Genomic DNA, 22324 nt, shown 5'->3' with positions numbered 1-22324 from the left:
TCTTTCATTGACTTGTGTGGGAACAGCATCACACCAGTGGTCCTCCTCACTCTATTTTAAACCGTCATTCAGGGCCAGAAGCCTACACTTTGATTACCCAGCAGAAAATCAGGCTCGCGAGCAAAGGAAGATGTAAATTAGAGTCATAACCTAATGTCTGGTCATTTTTTATTATGCTTGGCTGCTCTCTTAATGTAGAACATAGAATTCTGCTGCCCACAGTGTATGATAGTGAACTGAATGTCTTTGGGCTGGGCCTGATAATACTGATGACTAATTAAGGAACATGTAAAAGAATTTGTCGAAGCCACCATGAGAAATTATAATGGGCAAATCTATTGATTGAGAAAATATAACGTAAAGAAACTGTATTTCTGTCACAAGTAAATATGTAACTTCAGCCACTAGGGGGCGGCTCAATCAAAACAAAGACAAAAACCCTAGTTTGATGATGTAGTGAAGCAACATGGGATCATGTGCCGATGAAAATCTCATCAGGCGTAAATCATCTTCAGGGATGAGGTGATGTTTTTAACTTTTATTCACGTTACCCGACATACGTCGATGACTAATCACGATCAATCGCAAGTGACCAATACAAACATTTGGAAGGATAAAAAAAAGCAGCCTGGCTAAATGTGTGTTCTTCCTGTTTGTTCTTTCTATGTTAATATTGCTCTGGCATTGCAGCTTCATCCAGACTGAAAAAGATCCATAACTCAAAAGATCTACTTCAACAAACAGATCAAACCAGGGACGTTGGCTCATGTTTGCAAAAAAAAATCGTTGAATTCAAGCGTGTGTCTCTCTATTCATGTGTTAATTTGAGAGAGTGCGCAGACTGAGAAATGTCGGCCATTAAATTCAGTTTACTTTAATTAGCTGTTAGATGCCATGCCTCACCTCCAGCAATTACAAATCGAAGTCTCATCGCGGCCTGGACAAGCTACTGATTGACACTCCGAGTGCAGGCCCCCGCTGTCGCAGCAACAAAACCTCCATTTGTTTCCTTCTCTCAACTCGTCCCCTCGATCAAACAGCGACTCCAAATTGTGTTAGCTTTCATTAAAAAGAAATGGAGGGAGCCAGACGCAGCCGGAGTACCTGACGTGCATGGCTTATGACTCTCTTCCTGATTGTGATTATCCTAAAGCGACAACTCCATTGACACGGAGGACCCTCCCATCCCACTCACATCAACATGTGCAGGCACAGAGAGAGAGTGTGTGTGTGTGTGTGTGTGTGTGTGTGTGTGTGTGTGTGATTCCAAAGTGTGTGTGCATTCCCGTGCTTAATTAAGCCAACAGCTGATGGGGTTTTGAGTTCTGTAGCACTCACAGCAAAACGAATATGAATGAGCTTGAAGGTGAGGAGAAGCAGCCTCCACTTCCATGGTAACGCCGTGAGGACGCAGGAACAGAGGACTCGCTGCTGAAGGACAGCATTTGAATGTCCTCATATATCTTCATAACAGAGCAGACAGTATTGTCTTCATGAGCATTGCGCCACTTTGATCCTGCATCAGTCAGCTTTTATTACCGCCTGGAGACTCCATGCACGGCCATGTGCATAGTAACACATCTGGGGACGAATCTGCGTGACACGGGCTTTGTGATAAGGACGAAAGAAAATGCATAATGTATTTTCTTTTCTGATGTTTTATAAAATTATTTTCAGTTTATTGTTCATGAGAGATGTCGTGCCATTATTCGAGAGGGTTGGTCATGACGGCTGAGTGCACACACAAGCTGCCAAACAGCCTTAATTTGGATAAAACTGAGTCACTTTCTGCAGATCTGTTAAAACTGAAAGAGGACGGTGTGTGTGTTTTCTTCACAAGTGGAAAATGTGTGACTGTGTGAGCAGATCGGTGCCAGTTAGGCTGGAGATATACTTGCTTTTTAACTGGCTGTGGCATGAACGTTTACATATTTGCGTATGCGCTGTTACTGGAGGAAGCCTCAGGAGGAAACTCCAGAGCTCAGACCATATAGAACTGCATTTGCATTCCTTTTTGCAAAAATAAACATGGCAACATGCATTTATTATATATTATGATTCTGTGGGAAATTGGTCTCAGTGGGCCGGTGATTGACATGATTGATTTCGTACACGCAGCCAAGGCAACTGATGGATTAAAGACAAAATGCACCAACTGCACCGTCCCCACTCCTCTTTAAAACACTTTCATCTTCTCAGACTCGTTTCCATATATTCACTAAACAAGAAATACAGATGCAGTAACTGCGGACCTCGTCTAGTAGCTTGTTCTCAAAGCTACTATCTGGAACTGGATTAGCCTAAACCCAACCGTGTGAAGAAGGCACATACATTTTTGACTAAACTCCAATAAATGGTCAGAAACGTAGTTAAGGCGCATTGTTGACCAATCTCAAAATTCCACGATTGACTAATTAAAACCTGGTCTGAGGTCAGTGGTGCATGTGACTGTTATTGCACGGTCAGTTTATCCAGATTGAAATATGAGTCTGGAACATATAGAGCGTATGCGTGTTGTACAACCTGTGCACATAGAGATAGTCTGCTTGCATCATGCTTCCATTTCACGCGTGAGCAGATGCGTTTTCCTCTGCACAGATTCGTTCTTTCTCACCACCTGGAAAATCTGCCGGGATAGTAGCAAACCCCCCAAGGTACAAGAGCACCTGGCTTCTAGACGGAATGGAAGGAGGCAACTCTGATTGGTTTACACATCCATAATTATCTAAATTTAAAAAATGTACCATAAAATACTATCAATGCACCAGACACAGTCCTGCTTTCCCCTGACATTAAACAAGCGAAAGGGGAATTAGAAATGTGATAAACGTCTGTGATGATACACACTTCAGCCTGTCTGTATTGTTCTTGTGGTTTTTATTGTGAGTGGGTTTTAAGACAACGTCACAGTGATGTCGTCTCTACCTTGACCCAGAAAAGACACGCTGCCGCCCGCTGCTGTTTATCTTCCAGCTCGAGGCGTTGATGCTGTTTCAATGGATGACAAAGTGAGCTTCAGCGACATTAGCAGACGTGTCCTCTCAAACCCCTCGCCTTCCATCTTTCCATATAGCCCTCGATTCATGACGATCGTTTAGCACTTAACCTGCCTGATGCAGTGCCTTCCCCCACGGGACTGAATTAAAATGACTCAACAAGTATGGATCTATTACTGCGGAACGGGAGAGAGTGTGTCAAAAAAAGGAAATCCTGGCAGGTACCAGATAAAAGCCAGACGGTATTTAAGGAAATTGCTATCAAGGCCTTTAGAGGTAATTTAACAAATCCTTAAAATCATTATTTTCTATTGAATATGGTTCTGGCAAATATCTTCACTGAAGAGGGTCGATAATGCAACTGCAAAAAAGCTTTTCCTTTCCTGAAAGTAATTCAAAGGGAGAATTTGACCGGACGAGCGAGAATCCAGAGAGCTCGTTTTGTTCCAGTTTAGAAATCAAAAGCACAAACCATGTGTGCACCTGAGAAACCCTAAAAGCATCGTGGTCGCAGCAGGTGTCGCATTATCGCTTCAATACCTCAAGGTAGTCTTTTGTCCAAGTGCAGAATTGTGGAGCATAATAGCAGATTCGACGTGTACGACCTTGATTTGGGCAGTCCTGTATAATTCAAATTCTCTCCTCGGCGGGGGCCGTGAAAGAGACGCATGCAAATGATAGACGACTTGTCATTCATCACTGTCATCACCTCGACACCCGGGGAGGAAATGGCAGCCCAGCCAAGGGTGTGTCACTTCCTGTGCGCAGCCACTTTGTCTTCGCCTGAAACCGTTTAGCTGCAGAGTTGAATGTCACGTACAGTAAATCCTCGCACGCCCACAAGACACACGTTATTATTCTTTAATGGGCACGATGTCATGTAAGCATCAATCTCCCACGCACCAGCGCACATACATGTTTTACAATTCTTTTGTTGTGACTGGAAATGTGCATGTGTTGAACTTTTTTGAATGTACGTAATTACCCAGCAGCGACAAAGCTAATTATACACAGACTGGCTTAAAGTAAACTTTTCAAACTTATGCAATACATTACACTTCCTGAAGTCATACTTATAGGATTACCCAATGGATTTGGGTTTATTTGAACTACTATACATACTCTGCATGCTGCACCACGGGTCTCTAGATGAATTTCCTGCCTTTCAAACCGCCTTTTTAGCAATTTCATTTCTAACTGGCGAGAAAAACAACTTTAGATATTCTAAGCTTTTGTAGTAAACATTTGTTTGACTCAGAATCCTGTCTGTATTTTCACAGTCAACACAGTTTCGAGTGTCTATTGAACCGCAGCCTCTTTGCAGTAATGAATGAAGAAGCTGCTGAAGATTCATTTATTCTTTTCACAATATCCATGTGAGCTTATTTTGTAGTTGTTCTTTTATTTTTGACCACATAACAACTCTGATTTGTTCGATGTTTGAGCGTCTTCGGACGCATCATCAGTTTTGAAAAAGGTTCCACCACTGAATTGTGGTAAAACCCCTGTCGGATATAAATACTGTGATGGATCACCCACCTCGAGGGAGCGGCGAGTCTCTGCTGACGGATTTTTTTTTTGTTGAACTGAAAAGCTTAAAATATCTAAAGTTGTTTTTCTCGCCAGTTAGAAATGAAATTGCTAAAAAGGCGGTAAAATATAGGAATTTTATGCTTTGGAAATGTTCAGTCTTAAAGTAAAACATGAATAAAATGTAGGTAAGGGGATAAAACGTATTTGTAACCACCATTCAGGTAAATTAGTGAGACAGTGACTGACTTCTTCAGACTGTTGCTGGTCAATCGTCTGCTTGGTGAGTAATTTAAAAGTACTCGTATTAGTTACTTTTAATAGAGATTAGTTTTATGAAATTCTGCTTTCTCTCTTTTATTTCTAAATAAAACTAGGATTAATTTTGAATCTGTCAACTCTGCTTGGCTTCAACCCAAGGTTCATGTTTCTGTGAAATCGTTTACATTTGATCTGGTTAGTTTAAGTTTCACATTTTGATTTGGGGAGCGCAGTAAAAACTTCTGTATGACATACATACGTCCTGTCATCATCACCATAGGTGGGCTGCGTCTACCTACACTTGACTTTGATTTGTTTTGTGGGGCGGGCCTGCATCTGCTGTCGGCGTGTTGTCTGTTCTGCTGTTGTATTTGCTGACTCTTTCAATTTGAATGAAGAAAATGAATTCATTTGGTAATTGTGTTGCCGCTGTTACATCATTATGGAATCATTGCCAGCAACATGAATGTCTTCATCGTTTAAACAGGATTTCAGTGGAGGTAAAGACCTGAGAGCTGCTTCTTATTCTTTTTTTCTTCTTCTTCTACTGTTTAATGCCGTCTCAACTTCCTGCACTTGGTCTAAACTATCCAAAGGAAGGGTTCACACACTGCACACAAACCGAACCATGGTTAAATGATCCAAACCAAATCTTTTGTCCTGACAAAATTTCACACCTGTTATCTTTTTTGGACTAAACTGAAAAGTCAGAAGGTCCAGATCAAAGAGGTCCTCAAACAGGTCCTCAAACAGGTGTGAACACTGCAGTATCCTCTCAGAGTATTTCACACTGAGTTTTTCCTGCAGGAGGATGTGTCCTAATGTTCTGTCCAATAAAGAACAGGTCACCCGATGCAGCGGTGCGAGTCCGTGATGTATTTTAGGACAACAGCGGAAATCTATAGTGACACCGTGTTCTGAACAATACATTTTATTGACTGCGCTTGGGACTGACCAGAGACCTGCGTGCAAGGCAGTGCCAAGGAATGAATGGGTCAGATGCTGAGTCATGTCCTCTTTCAGCCTCACTGTTTGCACTCGCTCGCTCCACCGACAGCTGCCCGAGAAGTGAATGAGTGTCTGGTCGTTCAGCAGGGAGTTCAGTTCACATTTCCTTCATTCATTACATCGATTCATCCCATAGACGGAGGCAACGTGACGACTGTACCTTTGGCCGAAGCTGTTCTCCTTCCTCCGGCAGTGGAGGGTGACAACTCTGTGACCTTCACTCCTGACGTCCTGGCTCACCGTCCACGCAACCGGGTTACTGGCTCTGGCTCCGAGGAACGCCACGCCATCCTTCAGCCTGACCCTAAAACACACACAAGTGCAGAAGTTAGAAGAAAAGCCCTGAAAATAAGAGAGTATTTGAACTGTCACCAGAACAGACCACAAAATACATTTTAGAGTTTAATAAAAACACACACACACAAACTCGCTTATGCAATTTTTCTTCTTTTTCCTTTGCGACACACACAAACCCGTTAAAAGAAAGAAATCAAATGAGGCGGCATTTAAATTGTGTCGCACAGAGGTCACAAAAACAAACACTCCCATACAGACACTCAACTGGAGACTGGACATAAAAATAATTGGACCACAGGAACGGACTGAAAAACATGCTTCATTATTATAAAACCTCCTAAACTGAAGCAAAGAAAGAAGTTTGCAGTTGCAGAGTCGTTAGAAAACAACAAAAAAATTGAGTTATAAAAATGTTTCTTATTCATTCGGAATAGTTTGTGTATAATATCAAGTAATATGAGAGAATTCTAGACCTTGTCAGATGGTTCTTGGGATGAATTTTGCTGCAGGAATCTTATGTACAAGCCAAATTATTTAATTTGCAGCGCTGGAAACTAGCATCAGGAGAACAGATGGTGTGTTGGCTGAACTGAAATAATTGCGGGTCACGTGTCGGGAGTTCAAATTAACCTTCTTTGAGTGTACTTATTAAATGGAATAGTCTTTCCCTGTAATATCTCATCATTAAAAACAATAAAAGGAGACAAACTTCATTCCAGAGAGGTTTGGGTCATGTTCCCTAACAGCTGGACTCTAATCCGCCCTCATGCCACCTCTGCCCCGGCCCCCCCAACCCCTGCTTTGTCCCTCTATCACTTCCATTACTCCTGGTCACAGTCTGTGGGAGGCCACACAGGTGCCCGAGAACCGTGACCTACCCTTCCGCTGGTAAACTGACGCCATTACTCTCCTTCTCCTCCTGTCTCAGATGAAGTTACCATGAAGTACATGAGCTGCTCTCGGTACTTCCTTTCCCAACATGACAAATTGTTCTTATTCAATCCAGGGGTACAAATGGGGCAGACCATCTAATGTGTCTCTGTGTGTGTGTGTGTGCGCACAACAGCACAAGAAGGTGAGGAGAAAGACACTTTTCTATTCACCAGAACATGAACGACGGGTAATTTCTCCCCACATCAAAATAATTGGAGACTGTCCTCGCTCTGCGAAGAGACTTGTAAAAGATGAGGAAAAAAGAAAGAGTACATCTGAGCATTAACAGGGGAGATAATGACATGATAAACCATGCAGCAGTCCTCAGAAGAGCACAGTCATTTCATCTTCCATGTTCAACCAGGCCGCTTTGATCTTATCCAGGCTGCAGCGGCAGGACTAACTGTCCGCCGCTCCCGACGAGCCGAGATAAAGGCTGCCGGGGTGGACGGCGCGGACAACAACCAGGAGGAGACGACTGATTGCCGTCTGCCCTCCTGTTTCCCACTCGTCACCTCGGCCACAGCACAGTAATTACTGCAGGCTCGCGAAAGCAGATTCAGCGCGACAGTGGGCCGCAGTGATAATCAACTAATGACTCTTACGGTAAACTTTGTGCCGTATTGATCAAACGCAAATTCCAATTTGAGGGAATGCGAAGGTAGAGGTGCTTTGAGAGCAGCAACTTTTCACTCTCTTTTTCTGCCCTTTTTTATTTTTTGCAAACTAGTGGTGAAAAGTTTTCGTGATTGCATTAGTGCTCAGTTTGATGACCGATTGATTGTTTCAGTCATTACCTCTGCCGGCGCCAGGGAGGTTATTCTCTTCACCCCTGTTCATTTGTTTGTGGGTTTGTTTGGAAGCTAAATTATTCAAAAAGCAACTACGCTGACTCCTATGGAATTGTGAGGAGGGGCGGGGCATGACCCAAGGGAGAACACATTAAAATTAGTTAGATTTTTTGGGGCACTTCCACTGATTTCCAGGAAATGATTCATAGATATTGATCTTGATGAGAAAATAGGCATATTGAGGGGCTGATATCTATGAGTGTGTGCAAATTGGTGCAGATTGATTAAATGTAAGGGGACTATTGGGTCTTGGCAGAGGGACGCACTCCGAGGGCCACAAATGTGAATAAGAAAGAAGACGTTCTGTTTGTTGGCGTTTGGACAAAAGAAAGAGAGCAATGTTAGAAACTCCTCTGTGCTTTTATGATGTTATGGTCGTCATTTCATAGAATAAATGATTCATCGATTCATCAATAAATCTCTCGACTCGATGGTTGATGGCAGGATCAATATTAATATCAATGTACGTTGAAGCACAGCTGAACTACAATGTCCGAATACAACCCATGGTCCGAGTACTGTGAAATCCAAATGACTTCTAATTACTAATTTCTTTCTGTCTCTCTCCTGCGTCATACTCTATTTCTCTCATATTCATTCACAACTTGACATACAGACCCAAGCATGTGCTGTAACCGACGAGCAAGGGGCCAAATTAACAAATGGCATTTTGCAAATGAGATTGGTTTGGCTAATATGACTTGGGGTGAGGGAGAGGAGGGGGAGGCAATAAAGGAAAGCAATTTGAAGGGGGAGCCTCCCCCCCCCTCCCCCCTTTTACATGCATCAGCACATGAAGGCGCCCCATTAATTCCATGAAACCCTGCATCAGTGGGATGAGTATTTACAGATGAGATGAGGCTCTCCCTGATTGATGCTCGGAAATGACACCCCAGGAATGGCCACTGCCCGGATAACATGTCAACCCACCTTGCACTCTGGCATGCCTCTGCTGAATGAAATACGCCATCGGAGCGCATTAATATTAATGTCCTATACACAGCACAACATTACATGGAACACAAACACTGCTGAATAACTTAAAGGCTGCGTGAGACCAGGTATTTTGTGCAAACAACCCTTCAGGTAGTAGACCTTAAACTGTCAGTGTATTACGATAACAATGAAAAATAAGTACTTTAACAGCAAAATGAAACCCAAACTCCCCACAGTGATATTGATACCTAAAAAGTTTAAAGATACACCAAACTGCCTTGAAAAGACATTTACTGGTCAGGATGAAATTCACTCTTTAATGATAACGATCGCTTAAATCTTGGCAATTTATTAACAAATATGTCCTGAAGAGTCACAGTTTAATACAGTGCACAGGACAGATTTGTATTATATGTGAAAACAAATGAAAAATAGTACTCTAAGGCAAAGAAGGTGAAGAGGAGGCAGGGTAACTGTCTCTAAAACAAACTGCACCAAATTTCATTGATGGCGACTGGACAGCAGGGAAAGGACAAAACTGCAGGAGTTCTTTACATTTTGCTGTCGTTCAAAAACATATCTTTTGACGTCTCGTGGTTCCCATGACATCCCAAGAGTCAATGGGACACGAGGTCTGCGTGTTTGCCGGAGTCGGAGAATATCATGTGAAAGGTCTGGAAGAAAGGTTTGGAAGAGAAGCCCTGTTTTAAAAGGTGCTACCGCAAGAAAGAGGTGGTGGTTTATACCAGAGACCGCGCGGGCAGATTAGAAAAGGCAGGCTTTGTATTAGTGGTGGATGAAAAACGACAGAGGATGGAGGGAAATAGTCAGGAGAGAAGAGAGGGGTTGGTTTATTGGCTCGGGGGGTAAAATAACAGCTTGTAGTCACCTCAGGTTATTTTTGTCTATTCAGGTCTTATATCTCCCACAACAAGAGAAGAGTATGTGTCAGTGTCATCCTCAGGAGCCCATTTGCAAGATGTTCCCCTGCGTTGAGCTTTAAGTTGAAATAATGATGACAAAAGGGGAGAGAAACAGGAGGAAAATGGTTCCCTGTATTGTTGTCCACGTGGTAACAAATCACGACTGCGGCAAAGATGGAGACGGAGAAATGAGAGAAGTCGATCACTTCACACACACATGCACACACACAGACACACACGCACAGGTGTCGGTGTCGGGATCTGATATAATGTTAACTCATTGTGAGAGAGTGGAGCGGGTGGAGGAGACTAACCTTTAGTGGAGATAAATGAAAGTGAGAACAATTGCTCTTATATCAGCTCCGCCACAAAGGAACCATCTTTGGCTCCTCCATCAAAGAGTGGCCCCTGCAAAGGGAGGGCCACACGGAGGAAAGCTGTAATACAGCCACAGGAAGTTCATATATAACCAGCAATTGGCTTCATCATTAACTAAACCCAGATGAAAAGAATCCAGCCACTGAAAGGAAGATCGCAAATCGGTCTGGCTGTTCCATAGATAACACATGGTTTAGCATGTTTTCCAAATTTATTTCAAAAAGGTAGGTTAGCCAAATTCAATTTACCGCAGATGAGATTCAGCGAATCACAATGAGCTACTCTAGTCGGCCCGCGTCTCTTAATTCTCAAACACCTGCAGCTAAATCGAGTTATGAAATAAACGCACAAGCTGTTTGGGCCTGAGTCCCGTTCCCTCCTTCCACTCTGCATTCCTCTGCCTCCTAAACAAAAAACAAAGTCTGTCACCTCTGGGTAAAATTAAATTAGACGGTAGCCAATGACAGGTGAGCCCAGCTGGGAGCTGGTTCAATAAATTAGGAAGGTGAAACAGGGGCTTTCGCTGCAGATGCTCTGAGTCAATTAGCTGAGGAATAGTTGTCGGCGGAGTGTTTTTAGGGGCGAGTGGACACAGAAGATGTGGAGATAAAGAGAGAGCTAATTCAATTAATGAGTTTGATGCTGTTCCTCCCATTATCTGAGCTAGTTAAAAGTGCTGGCGCGTGGCAACACTGCGAACGGGGGACAAGATTAACACAATCAGATAAAGACTCTCACCAGACAAAGCTCGTCTCCACCCATGCGTTCTGCCGTCCAACCCTTTTGTCTCACTTTCAGCGTCTCTTTCCGTACGCCCCTGTGTCTAAACGATTCCTCCCTTCCCTCCTTCCCTCCCTCCTTCCATACGCTTCCTTCCCTACGTACGCACACTCACGCCTATAGCTCACATCACTCTTAATCACTCTCCTTCACGAGACCTCCCCCGTTTAGCCTCGCTGCCCCATGCGGTTTTTTTTGTTATTAATTTTGAAGGGAACCAAACAGCCTGCACTCTGTTGGTCACTCTAATTCCCTTTATATAATTACTTCAGTTTGGTTGGCTAACCTTCATCAGGTAATTTGAAGGTCTAGCAACTGAAAAGCCTCGATTAAGTGGGAACATATGAAAGGCAGCGTGTGTGGTTTCTATTCTTCTGTGTAATTAAGACTTTGTGGTGCACAATAACTGTTTTGAAAGTTGTTATGCACACTCGCAGTGAGTCTCAAGGTTTAGTTATGTTTCAACAAATTCATGATTTACCAGGAAACCTAGAGCAGACCTTCGTGGTCCTCAAAGGATGAATCCTGGAGATTTTTGAGAGCCCCGGACTATTCCTCTAGTGCCACCAGGTGGTTGACGTTGGTATTTCAAATTTGTTGGATAGATTGCCTTGCAGTGCATACGTTCATGTTTTTTATGTTCCCATTATATCAAGCCTCACGAAACGCTAGCATTACTGCAGACTCGAGGTCCTTATCAATCTGAGTTAATCTCCGTACTTGTGTTCTTGCAGATTTGGGAAACAGTCCCACCCGAATTGAGTTCCAGTACAACGTCAACGTGTAGCCAAGTAAGTGTTCTTCATCTGTCTTGTTTATTGAGAGCTGACTTGTGTGGGATTCGGGTAGACAGGATTTTGCCAGAGGCTCAAAGTGTACATTAACCAATTCAAATTAAAATGTGGTCCCAGTTTATCCCAATAATGCCTGTCGGAAAATATGATCTGGGGTTTTCTTAGGTGCGTGTACCCACCAGTGTGTTGCTTCACGTCATCTTAGTACCTTGCTGCCCAGAAGTCAGGTTGTGTCACTGTGCACATCGTCTTTGTAGAGACATCGTGTTTTATCGAGCCCTGTGGCAATTTACAGCTTGCTCTGTTGCCTGTGTTTTTGATGTATGATAACACTCCTGGTTTGAAGGAGGAAACTTGGTCTCAGAGTTCAAATATAATATTCGTTGCTGCTGCTGTTTCTGAATATATGAAGTTGAAACGCTTTTAAATACATGACTTGTTGAACAGTTTGACAAAGGTGCTGCCTCTGTGGACTCTTATGTTCGGATACACCACCAGGTTAAAAAATATAAAAAATAAATGTATAAAATGAAAATGATGACAAGGAGCATGATCCATTTAACATTTCATTTGATTTTGATACGAGGTATAGTGCGGATTTCACTGTCAGTTTTATTATTTCCCTAAAAAACCTTTGAACGCTGCTGTTACTGCTGCAAATAGTCTTCCCGTCCTCAGGAGTCTGAACTTCTGAGTTGAACTTGTCAGATCCAAACTCCCCAGTACAGGTGTCTGAACTCAATGTACCCTATAGTGAGAACTTTCAGTCTTTAAGTCCTGCATATTTTTTTACTAAAGCCTCACTTTCTGTCTGCTGTCCTGTCCTTATGCTGACTATTATGTTGCTATTGTGCTTGAGAAAAAAAAAGAAATCAATGAAGAAATCCATGAACTTTTTAACTTTCGGACCAAGCTGAAGATTCAGGAAATGGACACACAACGCTGACACCTGCAGTAAACAGGCCAATCCAATACAATAGCCTGCAAACAAACACTATCTTATCGCTAAACTGTCAATACCATCCCTGCATGGACTTTGCGGAACTTATTCAAAGAACAATCACTGGGTTTACCATTCCATCACTTTTTCACCTTTTAGAAAAACAGGAGATTTAGAGGAATGTTTTGTGATATATTCAAGGAAGCCTATCATCAGCTCGCCTTCGTCCACACCCTCTAATTTCCTCTAAATGTCGCTGGGAGGGCTGTTTGAAAATAAAGCCTTGCGTGAGACTTATCCTGTCCTTCACTTTGCCCTTGTGAAATGTCAATTTCACTTCTCTCCGGCATTGAGCGCCTCCTCATCTCACCGTGCTCGCAGATCAATACCTGTGTGATCCAGAGCAGACAGCGAGTGGATGTGTATCAGAGCTGTAACGGGTCAAAAAGGCTAAACATCTATCAGGGGACAAAGATGATCAAAGGGAGTAGTGCTTAAAGTGCTACTGATTCATTTCAACCTGAAGTGGATTGCATTGAGTGCTATTTAATTCAGGAGATGCTGACTGTCCCCAAACACTACGCATGTTTAAACAGACTGCAAATAAAGATGGACGACATGACACAAGATGGTGGCATTCATATTTTGGCCTCATTTCCGGATAGTGCGAAGAAGTACATATCTTAACATACAGTCTATGAGCCTACGTCAGGTAGCTAGATATGGATTGGCACCATTCAAGAAAAGAGTAGGTGATTTTCACATGGCGAGGTAAGGAGTTGCCTTCAGCCAAATTCTCTCCACATTCACGTCTGAAAAAAAAACACACACAGAATGTGGTGACGCCTCATCTAACATCTACAAGTCTTCTTCTAATTAAAAGGAAAAGCAGCCAGATGACTGACATACGGAGCCTGGACCTGAGCTCTGGGAACAAACTCACGCCTTTAAAAAAAAAATAGAAGAAGAAGAAGAAGAAGAAATAACTGTCAGAGGAGTGCGGCTGACTTCAAATGAGGAGAGGTTCAAAAATGCGAGCTGGCCATAGCCTCATGACATGAGCACATTCCTTGACAGATCAAGAGCCATCATATGGGCAGGAGCTCTGAGAAATGAATTTGAGACGAATTCAGAGAAGCCCCGGAGCTACTCGGAGGAAAGGAATATTTCATTTGAAAACCTGGGCAAGATTTGAATTATACAGTACATCTTAAATGCATCTTAGCGACGAGCAGATCATCATCTCACGTCAATGGATGACACATTATATTTGGATCCCAGGGGTCTGACGGGAGCATCGACTATCATCCACAGTCACGACGACCGGCTTCAGTCTGATGCTCAGTCTGTGACAACATCTGAAAATGGACTGGGCTTCATATGACATTAAAAATAATTAATTTCAGTGCCGCTGGCCACATATTATTGGACATTACACAAATAGCAGAATGCTTCAAACATCTTTTGCTATGATAATAATAATACGATGAGATACACTAATTTACTTCTGCATAATGCATAGCTGCTGTTTTGGGCCAGTATACAAGCCATATATATATATATATATATATAAGCCACGACAGAGGGGGTGTATAATGTAATTAAGGCAACAAAGAGAAAGGATGAAGCCAAAAAATAATAGGACATGAAATTTCTGCTCATAAAAAGCAAAATTTATCAAAGCCTACAGCTCTGAGCAGTCGATGACTTTGTTTTCTTTAACCTCCCCCAAGCTCTCATTATCTCCTCATGTCATATTATATTTAAGCTTATTTCTAAAACTGTGAGGGAAAAAAAAGAATGTCAAAGAAAGAGGCAACAAATAATGCATGATATTCTGAATAACGAAACAGGCTGGATGTGGGTGGGTACTGTCTGCAATGTCAAGAAGCTGCGTGTGTGTGCAGCGACTGTGCACATGAAAGCGGACCAACGGGATGATGACACTGAGGGGCGTGACAGCGCAACACCCACTGTGGCCAAAGAGCTAGTCACCTCCAGTACATCTCAGCCGGGCTCTCCACACGACAATGTAAAATTCATGGAACATCACCAATCTGGTGCCCTACATGTGGGAAGACTTCGACCTTCATTTGATGGGATTTGCGGAGCGAGCACCGGATTTCAGATTAACCCAAATTTGTGTCATGACGGTTTTCCTTTTTTGCCGGAATGTTCACCAAGCAGTGTTCTAAAAAACTTTTAGATTTTTCATTCACTTTACTGCTGGATTTCAGGAACTAACTACCACTGCTGCTGTAGATTAGCTGAAGGAATGGGGTCATGTTGTAGCAGACAGACGCTTGATCCCTACGGCTGAAATTTGAATGGAGGCCGAGCCAGTTAAATAGGGGATAGGGCAAACACATGCAGACGCTGCTTCCAGTAAAACCTATTTGACACAGGGTTGAATCCAGGGGATAAAAAATTTAGACTTTTCATTGGCTGTGTTGGGTCGGACGGATGATCCAGGACTCATCCAATGTTTGGACGGACGCAGAAGTGGACCACGTGGTATAATCCCAGGATGTAGCGGGACAGATTATGGCAAGTTGGTAAACCTGATGTAGGAAGGGTTACACAGATTAACACTGATGCTGTTTGTCGGTGCGGCAACCGGGCACTTACAGGGGCACTGCAGGGAAAAGTCAAGTCAGGTCAATGCCTCATTTCCACACAGCTCTGTGTCTGTATGCGAGACAACCGCAGGCGTATTGATTCTTATGTAAATTATTGGGATTTGTTGAAAATACTGAATATTGCGTCCTGTAGTTGGCATAAAGCGAATTAGCCAGGAGGCTGTTTAATCCAATTCAGTAGGTGAAGTTGTTAAATTGTTTAGTTGTATAATCAGATATAAACTTGCTCAGCCAGATTAACAAATTTCAGCTATGTTAAGTTACTAAAAGAATAAGAAACAAAAAAAAAAGTTAAATAAACGTAGGATAGTTCCTTATTACATTCATGAACTGACATCAAGAGATATGGCTATGTCAATAATCATAATAGTCATAAACAATGTGCGTTAACCAGCAATCTTAAAATAACCCAAATTTGCCACACCTCTATCCATAAAAGAAATGCGTTTTTGTGCGTTAAACACTAGGGGGCAGAGTCCCGTGAGAATATGAAACAGATTGACGGACGCGAAACAAAACTGTGTGGAAACGAGTCGCTATATATATTCACCTCAGAGAACTTCACAGCATATGACATATATCTTCATCATCAACACACTGGCTTTGTTCCCGTGTGGACATTAGCGTGCTGACAGTAGCATTTATCTCCGAGCAGTGCTGTGTCTAATTACAGCCGCACAGAGCTGCCAGCGTGTCTGCAGACTGGTTGGTTCTGCCACACATGCACACGCTGCACAATCGTAGACATAAAAAACATCAATATCAATGCAGGTTGAAGTCTTCTACAGCAGTTGCAAGACATCTGATGGACTGTATAAAGGATATGAATGTGAAAGTTTTAAGTTAAAAGTGACTGTAAATTTACTGTAGTGTCAGGAAACGGCTTTTGACGCCCGCACGTCCGTGGAGAGGAGGCACAAAATTGTATAATTGCCATATGTATGCAAATTACCTCAATCTGAAGCCATTACCAAAACAATTAATCTTTGGCAATCACTAAAACATTGTGATCATGATCGTTACAAATGGTTGACTATTCATTATGCCTGCTAATTAGATCATAAATTGCATTAATAAACTGTTGTGGAGGGTTTTGAAGGATGTGGGGACAAACACAAAAGCCGGCTAGGACTGATGAAGTCTGCCACATCAACGGCGCTGAGAGGGGATTAAATCTACGTTCTCTCTCGACTTCATCTATCACTGAGATACTGACTCAATAACTGTGGGTTTTGAGACCGCGGACGACTGATCGGCTGATTCGGGCCACCGGGGTTTAAGGGTCAAATGTTACAGTATGTCAGTCAGCTCCTGACATTGGGGACTATTAGTATTCCTGAAGCCATCGATTAAATGCTACCTGCTGAGTGTGAGTGCAGCCGAGTGGGCCCTGGCGAGAATTAGGTACATTCTGGGTCTAAATGTCATTTGCCGTCTTATTTGTCAACGCTGTGACATTTGTGCGGAGCCACGGGGAAGGCGAGCAGTACAGTAAGTGCTGGAGTGGCAAAGTGACAGGAGCGATGACAGCCACCAATGCTAACCCAACATTTCAGACAATGTCCGTCGGAGGAACTGTCACGGTGGTGTCACGGAAATGTTTGCAGAAAGTGGGAGAATTGGCTCATGCTGAGAAACTCGAACTCCGGAAATAGAATGAAGTCCAGCTTGGTTTCCTTCGTTGTCTCAAGTTTGTTCACACATTGACAAAATACAACTTTTATCTGAAAAGTCTACACGTTTCCCTTTAGCATTTAACATGTGCAGATTGCTGTAAAATTTGAAAGGTAGAATTGCAGGTTTTCAGATCTGACCTGTGAAAACTGCCATGTCAACCGTGTACTTAACCCCATTTAAACTCTATAATTTGCAAAAGCGGGAACTGCTGGGCAGACGCCATCGGCAGGCTCAATTATATCAAGGCGACATGGGATAAGAGTCTGACATAGTCAAGCAGCAGGGGGTAAAATCTAAGTGTGTGGAAGACTGTCAGAGAAAATGTGGGTTGTGATGGCGGCACAGAGAGAGAAAGAGAAGATTGAGGAAGGATTTATGGGTTGATGAAGGCCACTGTGTTTTTCTTAAGTTACAATAGGATGCAAAAGAAGTAAGGGGACTTTTTGTTGGAATGAAAATGCAGCTTGACCTTTCTCCTTAATTAGATTTTTCTTTTTGTATTTTTTCAAATTGGGGCTTTTTTTTTCTTTTTTATCAGGGATCAAGAAATATACTGAAATACTGAAACTAAATTGTGTTTCTCCTTCACCCAGAATATATTTCCCCCCCCCTCAACATCTCTTCTTCTCCAACTTGTTATTTTTCCCCCAGTTTCCCTCTCAGGGACCTGATCAGAGATATGAGAGATCAGTAGATCTATGAAGAAAAACAAAGCCTCCTCATCACTGTCTGTGTAAAAGTAAATAATGGATTTCTTCCCCCCCCCTTCAAGAGCAAAGCCAAAGTCAAACTGCACAGCACGTAGTTGTGTCAACACAGGTTTTACATGTAGCCTGGAGCAGGTAGGAAGTACTGCAGTCGGAGCAAGGCATGATTTCTTCCTCCTTGAAAATACTGTAACGGTGGGACTGACATAAAAACTGTCAGCATGAAAAGAAGTGTTCTCCAATATGATTTGGTTTTCATTGCCAAGTCTTGCAGCTAATGATTTTCACCGGGTAAAAATAACAAACATCTTAAATACTAAAGTAAGAGTAAGAGAGGAAAATACCAGACAGTCTGACCCCGTTGCAAAGCAGGAGACGGTAAACTGCCATGAAGTAAACTTAACTAAACAATTTAGTGCGTTAACAGACAACTTTATCCTTGCAAAATGGTTTCATCATGCGCTGTTCATGGTGTGTAGTTCAGAAAGGCTCCAGCAGTTTATCTTGCACTCGCTGGAAAGTTCATGCTTCACATCACCGAAGGCACGGGGAAATGTAGGACTTGCTGCCCGACCCATATCGTCCGATCCCGGCCTGTCACAGATATATCATGTTATACCAGATATGCATCAATATGAGAACTTTTAAGGCCATATTTAGATGTGGTGAAAATACATAAATAGATTAATCTCAAACAAAGAGAAGCAGGGATTTGTATTAAATGTGATTAGTAGATAATTTCATTTTTGTCGTTCTTTGACCAGGGAAAGGTGAACAAAAACATTAAAACAACATTTATTACAGAGACCAACACTACAAATGGACCAATAACCAGCAACTTACCAAATTACAGTATATAAATAATATGAATAATATCACCTGCTATCGAGATCTATATATTTGAATATGTCGGCCCACAACATCCAGTGTCAGCTGCCTGATAATAAATGTCCTGCAGTCTGAACATGGGTCTTTTGTGTGTCATTTGGATTAAGAGTCTGCAGGAGTGACTGTGGTGCGGAGCCGCAGGATCCAGGTCCTGCTGATGCATATACACCTCCAGTCATTAGTCAGTCTCAGCTGTCGGTCGTGACGTTTCTTTTCATAGGATAAAATAAGTAACAAAACTTACCAGAGAAATAAACACTTGAACAAAAAAGAACTAAAATGACGGACAAGTGCACAAACACAATAAAAACATATCTCCACTACAAATGGAACAACAACCTACCAACCTATAAACATTATGCAAAATATCAGCTGATATATTGTTATATAAATGTATATAAAGTGGTATGAGCATATAAAATCCAGTATCAGTTGCATGACAATAAATGTCCAGGTTGCAGTCTTTGATGCAAGTGTTTCAGTGCTTTTCTATTTCTGGTGTGTACAGACTCATTTTATTTCACCCACCAAACCCTGATACACAACCTAACCCATGTATCTTTGACGTAACGGTCTTTTGTGTTCAAACATGAAAATATGTACTCCTTCAAATTTGTACCATACGTTCAGGAAGCGTCATGCCCTCCCTCCACTTTACTCGTCCCCCTGCAGGGGTCTGAGCCTCAGCTCGCTGTGATGCAGCTTTACTACGGTACAGGGGAAATGTGTGGCTGCCGGTGTTTCAACATGGATGACCAACTCACTTCTCCCCTGTATGTTAGTAGTGCTTATCAGCCAGCGCCATGCTGCCAGCGCTTCCACTTCACACGGCCACCAACACCTCCACTGCCACTGGATATTTACACCAATCCCTTCATAGAGGACTCCCTAGGGCTGCTCTCTCTCAGTGAGTGAGTGTGTGAGTGTGTGTGTGTGAACGCGCGTGACTCCCCCGGGCCCCCAACACAGCTTGTCTGCATCGAGCCTTGTGGCGTGACAATGTCGGGTCTGTTCCTCCGTGGACCACAGTCCAACACTGTGTGCCAGCGGAGGGGAGAGAGGGACCAAGGACAAGTCGTCATTCAGGCCTCAACCTCCTTGGATCTGAGCAAGAACTGTAATGAAATGACCAAATGTAATAGCGTCCAACTTACAGAACATTTTATGAAGCAGACAATATCTCTCGGTCTGTGATAAAATTAAACGTTATAGCAAATTACTTAGACAATTAACCAATGCAGACCAATCCCATCTTTTGATTGTGAACTGTTAAAAAGGGATCTCATGGCCCATATGAGTGATGTACAGTACAGCTTATAATTGTACAGGATTATTTTTGGGGTAACCATGGTAACGCGTACGCACGTCACATCAGCAAAAGGGTTAAACCGGAGGTGTGTTAAGCTCATGACCTACTTTGTGTGTTTTAGCATTTCCCAGATAAAATGTATAGTGTAAATATTCTCCCACAATATGATGGTTTAACTTGCCTCTTTTCTTTTTTCTGGCTCCCATTTTTATTCGTTCATCAGTATTTCATCAGTTATTTTTTATATTCCGTGAGCTCTTTGCGACGCCAGAGAACACAAACGCAGTATCTCAAAAGACGCAGGAAAAGTGCTGCAGGCCCTGCTGTCAGTCACTGGAGTTTGATTTTGTGACACATGCAGCGCTGATAATGCAAAGGTGACAGTCACAAGCCTGTTCAAACGAACGTGTTTTAGTTCTGTGTGAAAACAAAACCGATCAACCAGTTGACCTGAGCGACAAGTCCGAGACCAAGCTGAGATAATGCAACTACATAGCATAGATTTACTCTTACGCTGCCTGTAGGTAAAGTTGTTCTTTTTTTAAAACGATAGACTGTATTATACAGATGGAAAACGAGTCTCAGCTTCCTCCTGTTGCACAACAATTCTGCTAAAACAAACTTCTAATGTAATTTATTGAGCATTGAGGTCCTGCCTACACATGCATTCGACCAATTGCGAGTCATTCTCAGCTGTCAATCAGGAGGTCGCACCCTATTTTCACAACATCGAATAACTAATTAAAACCAAACTCACCGGGAAATTTAACACCTGGACATCAGTGTGACATGAACTACAAAAAATGGCACAATGGTGTATTTTGACTTTTTAGTTTTGTCCATGGATTTATGACCTATACTGCAGCCAGCCACCAGGGGGTGATCAAGATGATTTGGCATCAGTTTTGGGGAGCTTTCATGTCGTCCATCTTTATATACATTCTATGCCAAAACCGCATCAGACATCCTGCAGATGTATAAAGTACAGATGTTCTTTATGGGTCTTTGCTGGCTGCACAGTATGAGTGACTTCTTTGGAATATATGAAACCTATTTATGTTAAAGAAATGCTCATGACATCTGAAAAGGCAAATTGCAGCAGCAGGAGAGTCTATGTTGACGTGAGTTGATCTTTTAGCAGCATCCACAAAGCCACATTCCACACATTAAAATGTGACGTTAAGGGTTTTCTGTTACAGGCATGTGCACTTCAGTCCATCAAGTAGCACTTAGCTACGCACTGAGCGAGAAATCAATACGCTGCAGTCAAAATGAAAAGAATTCACATTTTTTGTAAAAATTAGGCCACGCACGAAAAGCCCTTCATTAGTCACTTAGCAAAATGACAGAAACACAGGCAGCTCGCTGAAGCCTCAGCCGTCCACTCCTGTCACCAGCTAAGCGTTTGGTTCTCTCCGCTTCCTGTTGCTCATTTCACTCCGCTCCATTTCACTCTCGGGTCTCGACACCGAGCAGCAGTAAGTGGCCGAGCCAGGGCTGTAATTTTCTTCCCACGGCACATTAATTAGCAGGAGACTCACGCAAAACAGATCAAGAGACGCCATCACACAAACAAAATGCACTTTCGAAAGACTGACATGTAACTTCACTCGCTCATTAAAGCTGAGCGGAGATCTTATGGTTATTAAAACCGCAGAGACACATCTATTATTAAATTTGACACGCCGATTCTATCAGAAAAAGGTTCTCTTGATAATATATGCTGTAAATTGGTTGAGATGGTGGCTGCAAAGATGAGGGAATATAAACTGTTCTTTTAAACTCAGGTAAACCACCAAATACGTGCGATTGCCGGTGAAGCATGTTCGACCTTACGAACAGGGTGGAAATCGCATCTTGCACGATAAGAAGAAGAAATATCGCTGTTGCACGTTGTTCCAAAGATGTAAAAACAATAATACACAAACATTCATGGCTATTTATGCACAAACGCACCAAACTTCAACGTCCATCATGACGTCACACTGGAAAGGTGCAGCGTTAGCGTTTAGACTGCCAGAGTCATTTGACCTGGGAGTGAATAGCCGATCGTATCCATTTCCCACACACATACAATAGACATGCTATTGTGTTCCCAGTAAGCAAGTTCCAAGAGGAGCCATTAGTTTGAGCTACATGAGCGATCATGGAGCCGTGACCCTGCGCTCGCAGAATCGCCTTGTAAATGGACTGAAGCACATTTCCCGATTCTCATGAATTCACTAAGCAGCCGCTAAAGCTGTTGGAAAATGAACTGAGAGCGATTTGATGTGTTTGTGCGAGTCTTTGCTTTCATGTCAGTTTGTGTGTCAGGAGAAGGAGACAAAGGGACTCGCAGTGCGACCTCGGGCCATAACGCCGCTCGTCTGTACTGAGAAGTGTGCCACTGCCAGAGTGATGGTGATAGTGTGGGTTGGGAAACGGCCGAGTGGAGTAGGAATGAGGTGAAACGGCGGTCCAAGGCTTTGACGAGCCTT

The 22324-nt window shown here is 42.7% G+C and overlaps 1 protein-coding gene across 1 annotated transcript in view; it reads right to left on the bottom strand.

Moving 5' to 3' along the window:
- The window catches only part of si:dkey-112m2.1 (transmembrane protein 132C), a 128010-nt gene that overhangs the window by 51443 nt on the left and 54243 nt on the right, over nt 1-22324 (bottom strand). The window contains exon 3 of the mRNA XM_035183857.2: nt 5956-6099. Within this exon, the coding sequence (XP_035039748.2) occupies nt 5956-6099 (144 nt within the window). The remainder of the gene's footprint in view (nt 1-5955; nt 6100-22324) is intronic.

Source organism: Hippoglossus stenolepis, chromosome 18, assembly GCF_022539355.2.
Source record: "Hippoglossus stenolepis isolate QCI-W04-F060 chromosome 18, HSTE1.2, whole genome shotgun sequence".
In the NCBI taxonomy this organism is placed as follows: Eukaryota; Metazoa; Chordata; class Actinopteri; order Pleuronectiformes; family Pleuronectidae; genus Hippoglossus; species Hippoglossus stenolepis.
Note: the sequence above shows the minus strand (reverse complement) of the source record. Positions and strands in the feature narration are given on the sequence as shown.